At 38.1% G+C, this 11021-nt stretch overlaps 1 protein-coding gene across 1 annotated transcript in view; it reads right to left on the bottom strand.

Annotated features, from left to right (window-relative positions):
* Positions 1 to 8998, bottom strand: part of LOC123526143 (TELO2-interacting protein 1 homolog) — a 49329-nt gene extending 40331 nt beyond the window's left edge. Inside the window, exons 1-2 of the mRNA XM_053523982.1 lie at positions 8880 to 8998; positions 1220 to 1408 (exon numbers count right to left, since the gene is read on the bottom strand). Coding sequence (XP_053379957.1) covers positions 1220 to 1408; positions 8880 to 8881 — 191 coding nt within the window. The 5' untranslated portion in view covers positions 8882 to 8998. The remainder of the gene's footprint in view (positions 1 to 1219; positions 1409 to 8879) is intronic.
* Positions 8999 to 11021: the final 2023 nt, after the last annotated feature.

An 11021-nucleotide genomic window follows, 5' to 3' on the forward strand; every position in this document is an offset into this window, starting at 1 on the left:
CAAAGCTGAACATTTTCCCCACTTGTTTTAAAATTTGTTAGTGTGAACGCGGCATATAAACATGGGCATTTTTCAGGTCGGATGCATACAATTTACATCCTACATAAAATGGCACAAAGTGTACAAACAGGAACAATAAGGATATACAGTCAAACCTGTTGTATTAAGCAGCCAGTCAAGGGAGAACAATCTGGCAGCTTAAGATAGGTGGCTGCTGAAGACAAGTTAGAACAAAACGTCAATTTACAAAGTTAGCTGGCCAGCTGCTTAATGTTTACATTTTTATGAATTAATGTAGAGAACTGAGCCAGTCTATATCCTACATGTATGTCCAATATCAACATCCTTCCTCTAAACAAGAGCTGTCACTAATGGTGACAAATGCCCCCCGCAGCGCCTTGTCCTTTGACCTGGTGACCTTTGACCTGGTAACCCTAAAGTCAATAGAGGTCGTGTACTCAATAAGTACTATCAGCATGTGAAGTTTGAAGGTCTTGGGTGCAGTGGTTCGCAAGTAAAGTGCCTTCATTCAAAAAGTTAACGTTAGCCCCTGTGACCTTGACCTCTGACCCCAAAGTCAGTAGGGGTCGTGTACTCAATAAGTACTATCAGCATGTGAAGTATGAAGGTCCTGGGTGCCGTGGTTCGCGAGTGAAGTGCCTTCATACAGAAAGTTAACGTTGGCCCCTGTGACCTTGACCTTTAACATGGTGACCCCAAAGTCAGTAGGGGTTGTGTACTCAATAAGTACTATCAGAATGTGAAGTTTGAAGGTCCTGGGTGCAGTGGTTCGCGAGTAAAGTGCCTTCATGCAAAAAGTTAACATTGGCCCCTGTGACCTTGACCTTTGACCTGGTGAACGCAATGTCAGTAGGGGTCGTGTACTCAGTAAGTACTATCAGCAGGTGAAGTTTGAAGGTCCTGGGTGCAGTGGTTCGCGAGTAAAGTGCCTTCATGTAAAAAATTAACGTTGTGACTAACGAACGGACGGACAGTTGAAAACTAATATGCCTCCCTTCGGGGGCATAAAAAATCCCTAGAATAGACTGGCTTTTGACTCTACGAAATTGAATTGGAGAAAGTGTAGAAATATATTATCAGTCTAGTGGCTAGTCTAGGCAAGTGGCTTCTTAATACAGTGCTTCTAAGTCAGTCTCAACTGTATGTTTACTCATGCTTAACAGAACTTGCCCAACAAAGACAATGTATTTATGTTTACCATTTCTTGGGATGTTTAAGAATAACCCTTAGAGGAAATATAACATATTCCTGTAAATCTTGAAGAAATAGGATGTCCACTGACTGCAATGCTGTAAACAGTTTGGCAATGTTTTCTCTGGAATGTTCTTTTGTTAATGTCACACAGAAAGGCTTCAACAAAGAAAATGCTTCTGATCGAAGAGCATCCCTGCAATTAGAAAAATAAGTAAAGAAAACTCATCTTTTAGAATCTGAATAGTCCACATTCTTACATAGGACCTTCCCCATGCACAGAAAGGTGCTGCAGCGCCTCCAACCCAAAATGAAACATTTAATCACCTGACAGTGCCAAGTGACTTTATCTCATAACTAGAGATGCTTTTGAGAAAAGTGCATGTCTCGCTAGATGGTTTAGACGAGTCACAGTGGATCCAATTACATTGTAGATGGTCTGAACGAGTGGATCCAATCAGTAATTCAAGGACCATAATTCAAAAGTGCCTGGGTGGATTTGGCTAGTTATCAAACTTGGCTAAGGTCTTATGGTCAAACATATTTTGGTCAAGTTTGGTGAAAATCGGATGAGAAATGTTCAACTTAGAGAGCGGACAAGAGTAAAAAGGCTGATTTTTCGGTAATTCAAGGGCCATAACCCTAAAATGCTTGGACCGATTCGGCTAGATATCAAACTTGGCCGAGGTCTTATGATCAAACACATTTTGTTCAAGTTTGGTGAAGATCGGATGAGAAATGGTTGACTTAGAGTGCAGACAAGAGTAAAAAGGCAGATTTTTCGGTAATTCAAGGGCTGTAACTCCAAAATGTATTGACCGATTTGGCTAGTTATCAAACTTGGCCAAGGTCTCATGGTCAAACACATTTTGTTTGTTTGGTGAAGATCAGATGAGAAATGGTCGACTTAGAGTGCAGTCAAGAGTAAAAAGGCCGATTTTTGGTCATTCAAGGGTCGTAACTCCAAATTGTGGACCAATTTGGCTATTATTATCAAACTTGGCCAAGGTCTCATGGTCAAACACATTTTGTTCAAGTTTGGTGAAGATCGGATGAGAAATGTTGGCCGATTTTTGGTAATTCAAGGGCCATAACTCCAGAATGCCTGTATGTTTAAGTATCATGTATAAAAAAAAAAATAGGGGCCTCAAATGAAAGAAAAAACAAAAACAGGCCAGTACCAGTTTTTCCATGCAGGAACAAGGGTTCCCTCTGTATCATTGCTTTTAAAGAACTAAACAAAAACAGCTAGGTTACAGAGGCGTCATGACAGGGGCAATGACTGCCACCAGCAATGGCAAGACAGTGTTTCAATTATTTTGAAAATGTCAACATTTTTTCATCAACTTTCTACAGTCATGCAAAATTGGAGAGGCAAAACAGCAGAAATTGATAGAGCGTTACCAGGGACACGTGTATTGTCAATCAACGTAATCGCCAAGTCTCAAAAATCAGTAAGTTAATTGGCCCTGATTTGCTGATACTTCTGCGAATATTAAAAAAAATAAAAATTAAAAGATACAATTAAACTTCTTTCTGCTCTTTTACAACAATGACTGAAATTCAAAATTGTTGGTATCATTTTATTTGGAAGAGGTGGACCTCTGTCTGCAGGGCTCAAGATAAGGTTTTGTGCAATTAAAAACGGTACTACCTAATGTATGGGGAGAGACAGTGATATGTGATGAGGCTACGGATCCATGGTAATGTAGTTTAAAAGGATCCACCAAAAAAAGCAGGGCTGAAAAAGGTTGGAATGGAGCCACCTTTTTTCTCGGGAACGGTACGGAGGGTGCTGGAGAGGTTTCCCTTCCCACGGCGCGTTGAAATTTTTTGTTACTTCCCATAAGGAAATGGTGATATTCTAGCTATATAGGGGGACTTTTGAATGAAAGTGGGTATACCTCTAAAGCAAGTTTTGTAGTTTAAAATGTTGTTGGATGTTTGAAGCAACCTGTCTGAAATATTTTTCCATTACAGCTTCTTTTTTGTTGTGGGCCTTCTATGTAAATGCATGGCCCTGGGGCTGTGTTTTTGGTGCTCTGTGCTTCCGAGAAATCTACCCTTACCTATTATCTTCTGTGTTGGTAACTGATACAGGATTACATTTCAAATCCATTCCTTACTTTTAAAGACATTCAAAAAACATGATGGCAAACACCTTTACTAATTACTTACTAAGATCACAGACACGGGTCCAGTTATTTTTTTTTTTTGTTTAATATAAAAAACAACCTTTTTTCACACAAACATGCTTTCTATATGTTAGTCAAATGAAAAAGAAATGATGACAAAAATCCAGTCATAGTGTCATGTATGATATTGTGACCAGATTTTTTGTCATCGGTTTTTTTTTTCATTTGACTAACATATAAATAGTATATTTGTGTGAAAAAAGGGATTTTTTATACTAAACAAAAAATACACTGGGCCCGTGCCTTTGACTAAGTAGACTAGTGACTAAGTAGACTAGTGACAAAGATATGACGGTGGCGACAACGTTAAAAAATTTATCAAACCACGATTTATTTATTAATTATTAGATCCATGGAAATTAAAGGCATCAATCATTTAATCATAAAATTTAAGATTATTTTAACCCGATAATTGGTTGCTAATTGATTGCAAATTGCATCTTCTCGCGTGTCAAGATGTTTATTACACATTGTTATATGTAAAGTGAAAGCAAACTGGGTAGTACTATCCCGAAATAAGTTAATTTTATAAGGTAAAATTATCGGAACCAGCCAACTGTTGTTTTTTTTTTAAACATAATTTTTCTGAGGTTACGATTTAGAACGTCTGAAACAAAATGGCGGTCCAAATTACGAAGATTTTTTTCATTTTCGCCACTCGCGATTTTTCTTCGCCACTTTCATCGCAGATTCGCCAAATGGCTCGAGTGGCAAACGACAGCGTGGGCCCTGAAAAAAGTCACACTCCCAATCTACAGACATCAATCTAAGAATTTTCTTCCGTAAATACTGTGTGCTAAGACAATCTACATTTCTGAAACTTTACTTAAAGTAATTTACATAAGCCTCTAAATGTTGAAATCTTTTTGCATATGTTAAGAGGAAACTAGAAAATGCTTTTGTAAAAAAGCGCATGTCTCCCCCAATGCAAAGTCCTGTAGGCAAGAAGTCAAAGAGACATTGATGGTTGGCTGCAATAGGGATCATCTACTTGGCATGTCCAGTCATCCCGCTAAATTTCAACACTCTTGGTCTAGTGGTTCTCAAGTCACTGTTCAGGCTCCTGTGACCTTGACCTTTGATCAAGTGACCTAAAAAAATAAATAGGGGTCATCTACCCTGCATGTCCAATCATCCTATTAAGTTTCAACATTGTAGGTCAAGTGGTTCTCAAGTTATTTCCAAAAAATGATTTTACATGAACAGGCCACTGTGACCTTGACCTTTAATAGACTGACCCCAAAATCAATAGGGGTCATCTACTCTGCATGTTCAATCATCCTATGAAGTTTTAACATTCTGGGTCAAGTGGTTCTCAAATTATTGATCGGAACTCGTTATCAATGTTCAGGCCCTGTGACCTTGACCTTTAACGGAGTGACCCCAAAAACAATAGGGGTCATTTACTCTGCATGAACAATCATCCTATGAAGTTTCAACATTCTGGGTCGAGAGGTTCTCAAGTTATTGATTGGAAATGGTTTTCCATGTTCAGGCCCCTGTGGCCTTGACCTTTAACAGAGTGACCCTTAAATCGTTAGGGGTCATCTACTTTGCATGACCAATCATCCTATGAAGTTTCATCATTCTGGGTCAAGTGGTTCTCAAGTTACTGACTGGAAATGGTTTTCAATGTTCAGGCCCCTGTGACCTTGACCTTTCACAGAGTGATCCCAAAATCGTTAGGGGTCATCTACTCTGCATGACCAATCATCCTATTAAGTTTCAACATTCTGGGTCAAGTGGTTCTCAAGTTACTGACCGGAAATGGTTTTCAATGTTCAGGCCCCTGTGACCTTGACCTTTAATGCAGTGACCCCAAAATCGATAGGGGTCATCTACTTTGCATGTACAATCATCCTATGAAGTTTCAACATTCTGGGTCAAGTGGTTCTCTAGTTATTGATCGGAAATGGTTTTCCATGTTCAGGCCCCTGTGACCTTGACCTTTGACGGAGTGACCTAAAAATCAATAGGGGTCATTTACTCTTCATGACCAATCTTCCTATGAAGTTTCAACATACTGGGTCAAGTGGTTCTCTAGTTATTGATCAGAAATGGTTTTCAATGTTCAGGCCCCTGTGACCTTGACCTTTGACGGAGTGACCCCAAAATCAATAGGGGTCATCTACTCTTCATGACCAATCATCCTATGAAGTTTCAACATTCTGGGTCAAGTGGTTCTCTAATTATTGATCAGAAATGGTTTTCAATGTTCAGGCCCCTGTGACCTTGACCTTTGACGGAGTGACCCCAAAAACAATAGGGGTCATCTACTCTTCATGACCAATCATCCTATGAAGTTTCAACATTCTGGGTCAAGTGGTTCTCTAATTATTGATCGGAAATGGTTTTCAATGTTTAGGCCCCTGTGACCTTGACCTTTGACGGAGTGACCCCAAAAACAATAGGGGTCGTCTACTCCAGCAGCCCTACAACCCTATGAAGTTTAAAGGTTCTAGGTGAAATGGTTCTCCAGTTATTGCTCGGAAATGAAGTGTGACGTACGGACGGACGGATGGACAGGGCAAAAACAATATGTCTCCTGGGGAAGACATAATTATGCACACATTTAATTAACAGAAAACTTACAACATGAAACGCACGTTTATTGTTTTCCCGCCAAAATATAATAGAGTGCTTCAGCAATAAATTCATTTTAGTGCTTAGAGTTCAGGATTTTTCTTTACCGACTGTATTTCAAATCGTTAAACATGAGATTCTGAGCTATTTTCATATTAACATCCATTAAATTGATGAATTTTGCACGTCGACATCGAATAAAAATGGCGGCATCCACGTTTTCGGTGGCAACACCTACGAGTTTAATCGGGAGAGGTGTATTGAATGAATAAGACAGGTAACCCTTCTTGCAACCAGAAATGGACAGAAAATAGTTGTTCCCGCTGTTAATACTCATTTGATTCATATTGACCTGAAAAAAAAAAGACTGGAGTAACCCTTCCACAAAACAGTATCAGTCATGAAAAGCACATGCATATTTCCCGCCAAAATTATAATTATGTACCCACAACGTAAATATTTTCGCAAGCATGCACAATCTATCTCATTTCAAATTTACCAAAAGTATTCTAAGGTGTTGAACTAGGGGTTGTTACAGTTTTGTACAAAGTTTTTTGGGTTTTTTTTTACGGTTGAATAGGTTTTTTTTAGAACGGCCAGCAATATCGCAGCAGACAACTTTGTGCACATGAATAGCTGTTTCTTTTTTACAATGCTTTCTATAAAAGACTGATTCTTATTTGCAACATAATTATTGAAATGTATGAGTAAAAAAAGCATTTTACATCTAGAAAAGTATTTTAACAGTCTGACGTAAGTATGGTTTTCGCACTTTGAAAATTAGCTTTTTGCATTCGTTAGCAACATGAAACAAATTTTGTAAGCTTGTCAATGCAGCAATCATCAGTCATCTAATATATTTTTCACACCTTATGATGCAAACACACTGGCTGATGTAATTATTGGCCAGTTATAGAAATTTGGGGGTTAATTGAAAGTGCTGCTCTGTCACGTGAATGCAGTTTGGGTTAATGTTCTGCAGCTGATCGGAACTTATATAAAAAAAAATATTCTGCTCAGTGGGCAAATAAACAAATTCGGGTCGCGGTGTTTTTCACGGGTCAGTTGGGAGACAGCAAACAAACCTAACTTAAATTTTGGCCCAATCTATTCCGCCATCAAATTTAATTTAAATATAACACCAAAGATATGTCTGATCTTATTTATGTCTTTTTATATGTTTTTATACTATAGTGGTTTTTGTTGTCTTTCGGTATCTTTCTGTTTTTCGGTGTCTTTAGGTATTTATATACACCGATCTAAATGCAAGAAAATTGTGTTATTTGATGTGCAATTTGCAAAAACACCCCTCCCATATCCACCCCATCAATGTATCATGTCGCCCCAATACCAGATGCCTTGCGACATGCCTGGGTTAATGCTAGGAAAATGGCCTCAGCTATCTGCACGATAGCCAACAAGCCCAACATTATGATATCTGAACAGGTCGGAGACATCCCCTGGATTGAGAGACATTCTTTTGATCTAAACATTGTCTCTCATTCGAAAGACAAAATGTCTTTCGATCGAAAGACTCAAATTAGCTTAAGCAATGAAAATCGTTGAAAGAGTAATTAAAACTCTCTTTTTAGAAACTCTCTTTTTAGAATGCGTAAATTTATTTCAAATATAAAAAATTATCTTTCTTTTATCAAATTTTCAAAATCAAAATTATTTTGGGAATTTTGTTTAAGCATTTTAATGCTTAAGCGAACTTCTATGACAATGTGTTTCTTGTAAAGTTTACTTGAAATAACAAATTGTTTCAATGAATAAATAATGTGATTGTAATGAAATGATTGTTTTAATAATGACCATGTTTTTTCAACACTCAAGCTAAATGCTGTCTTTCGATCAAAAGACATTTTGTCTTTCAAACAAGAGACAGTGTTTAGATCTAGAGACTGTCTCTCAATCCTGGGGAAGTCTCTGACTAGTCTAAATAATGAGACCTCGGGCAGACCGATTTTACATTTTGATATTTTACGTTGTCCACCTAGAGGTCTCAACCAGAAACAATCAAAACTGTGGTGGAAACTGTGGTCAATTGAAATTACGATTTATCAGTAGTCACGATTTTTCTTTAGCCCTAACTGCTTACCTGTTGTTTTAAATCATAAATAGTAAATAATAAACATAAGAACAGGACATATTCATCAAGAATTTCTGTTGTAAAAAATTTAAACCTCTAACGTTTCAATCGTCTTCATGTAATGGCGGTCGGAGGCGTGACCAATGAAAACGCTTTGTGTAGCAATGTGTTTACCGGTGATCGGCCATTTTCCAATATGTAGTACACTCGTGTTAACGTAAACCTTGGCATTTTTTTAACTGCCATAGTTTGAATTTTTCTCAAGAAATCTCGGTAATATATAAATCATTGATTAGGAAAAATTACAGGCTTTCTATGTATGTATTTCTTTTTTTTATCCGTTGCATTATTATAACATAATTCCCGCCCAACGGATTCCATTGGGTGTTACTTACGCAAAGAAGAGGACAGTGCTACCACATTCTTTACCTTTTCTGGTTTGTACTCGGAGGCGGATATCGACAAGTCAAAATAATATAACGATATTCAACTCTCGAGTACAATTATTTGGACTAGTCTCTGACCTGCTGAATTTAAAGTTGCAGTTTGAAACACTGCTGGCTTTTTTTCATTTTCTATGGTAACGACTTTCTGATCATTATGCACATGTATTTTCAACTTTTATATAAAACACACTTAATTCTTTGTGTAGTTCAGTAAGACTCTGAATGAATTGATACAACACTTTCTTGCACATCGCGAAAATACATGTCAAATACAACAACCTACGGTGCAAAAGAGCTAGCGTTTGAACAAATATTTTTTCGGCCAAATGATAATGAGGTCAGTGTGCTTACATTTTACGTATGCTTTGTCATAGTAACTATAACCTGCAAGATAAAATTTAACAAATATTTTTGCATTCTGGCGTTTTCTCAACAACAAGGGTGATAACTCTATTATATGATAAATTCCGTTTGTGCCGTAAAGTAGTCACGTCCGGATACTGTTGCAAAGGATTTGTTGATTTCGCCTGAATCTATAATATGCGTGGAAACCACAACAAACATTAGAGCGTTCTATTACATACGGATATATCAAAATCATGATCATTTTTATTTGTTTAAAAACACTTTCAATTCTTTATATCGAATGATCATCCTGGCCACACCAACAAGGAGGCGCTCTAGTCCTAATATGGCCCAACATATGACCCCGGCACAACTGTGTCCATTTGTAACCCACTATATACCGTTGGATACTAGGGTCATTTACTCTATGACTTTGGTAACTTCAACATTCCAGTGTCAGTGTTCTAAGGGATCAGAAAAGTGTTCATTTTTGACCCACTATATACCTTTGGTTACTATGAATACTTACTACATTACTTTGGTTACAACAGTTTGTATTGCATTGCATGAAGACTGAACATTTCCTCCGTCTTACATTGAAATTGATATATGCAACTGCACTGTTTGACAGTTTCTTTTTACAGAAAAGTGATAGGTTTCATAGGAAAGTTATATACTAAAGGGGTGCACATTTTGTGCCATATCTAAAATTTCATGGGAATTCCATGTATGACATCAAAGGAAATGGTCTCTATCCGTGACGGAAGGTAACCGGACCTCTACACCCGGACCTAGAAGTCCGGTAATCAATATACTAGTACTGTGGTACCAATGTACCGGGGAAAGGGTATATTAGCTTTTTTGTCGTAAAGTGTCCCTAATTTCTTCTATTTTATTTGTAAATATTTTTGTAACAACAGTTATTTGTTTTTGACAGATAAATGAAAGTTTCCTCTCAATATTCATAATTCATACTGATTACCGGACCCCTAGTCACTGCCATACCGGACCCCTAGTCACTGCCATTCCGGACCCCTAGTCACTGCAATACCGGACCCCTAGTCACTGCCATACCGGGCCCCTAGCCACTGCCATACCGGACCCCTAGTCACTGCCATACCGGGCCCCTAGCCACTGCAATACGGGACCCTAGTCACTGCCATACCGGGCCCCTAGCCACTGCCATACCGGACCCCTAGTCATTGCTATACCGGGGCCCTAGCCACTGCCATCCGTGAAATATTTTCCCAAAACGGATATTCTTGCCTTTCAGCATTATATGACAGCTTTTTACCGAGACAATTAATGAATTGAGTAATCCTTTTGCAAAGCTACATATATTTATATTCCGAGTCATGCCGTCTATAGACGAAAAGTTCCGGTCTCTCCATGGAAAATAACGACTTCGCCCGACTGCTACCGAAAACTCATTCTTCATGGCTAATGAAGAAAATATGCTCTCCTCCTTTTGAGAGTGAACACGGGTGGTAAACGCGCAATCCAGTTCCCGCTGGGAATACGCTTAAAATGGGTTGCGCAACGTCCGGTGCTGGTGCTTCGCGCAAAAAAAGACGAAATTGAGGTATGTGAAGTTATGATTTTGCTTAGTATGAGACAAGAATGAATTTTCTCGAAAAAAGCAAAATATGATAATACATCATATTTGTAAGATATCTGGTTTGTAAGTTATGATTCGGCTCTATTACCACAAAAAAACTCAGGCGACAAGAAGCGTGAAAAAAATATGAAATCAACAAAAATGGACGTTTCTGACCTCATATGCCTAATCTGAGGACATTTGATGTTTTTTTTTTTTTGTTTTTTTTTTTTTGTTTTTTTATCAAAGCTCATCTGTTATAAAATAACGAATATCAAAATTATTTGCTTCAAATCCTGCTTACGCACGGGGGGTAAACGCGCAATCCAATTCCCGCTGGGAATACGCTTAAAATGGGTTGCGCAACGTCCGGTGCTAGTGTTGCGCGTAAAAAAAGATGGAATTGAGCTATGGGAAGTTATGATTTTGCTTAGTATGAGACAAGAATAAATTTTCTCGAAAAAAGCAAACTGCTATTCGACACAAATATGATAATACATCATATGTGTAAAATATCTGGTTTGTAAGTTAAGATTCGGCTCTATTATCAC

Source organism: Mercenaria mercenaria, chromosome 14 (genome assembly GCF_021730395.1).
Source record: "Mercenaria mercenaria strain notata chromosome 14, MADL_Memer_1, whole genome shotgun sequence".
Lineage (NCBI taxonomy): Eukaryota > Metazoa > Mollusca > Bivalvia > Venerida > Veneridae > Mercenaria > Mercenaria mercenaria.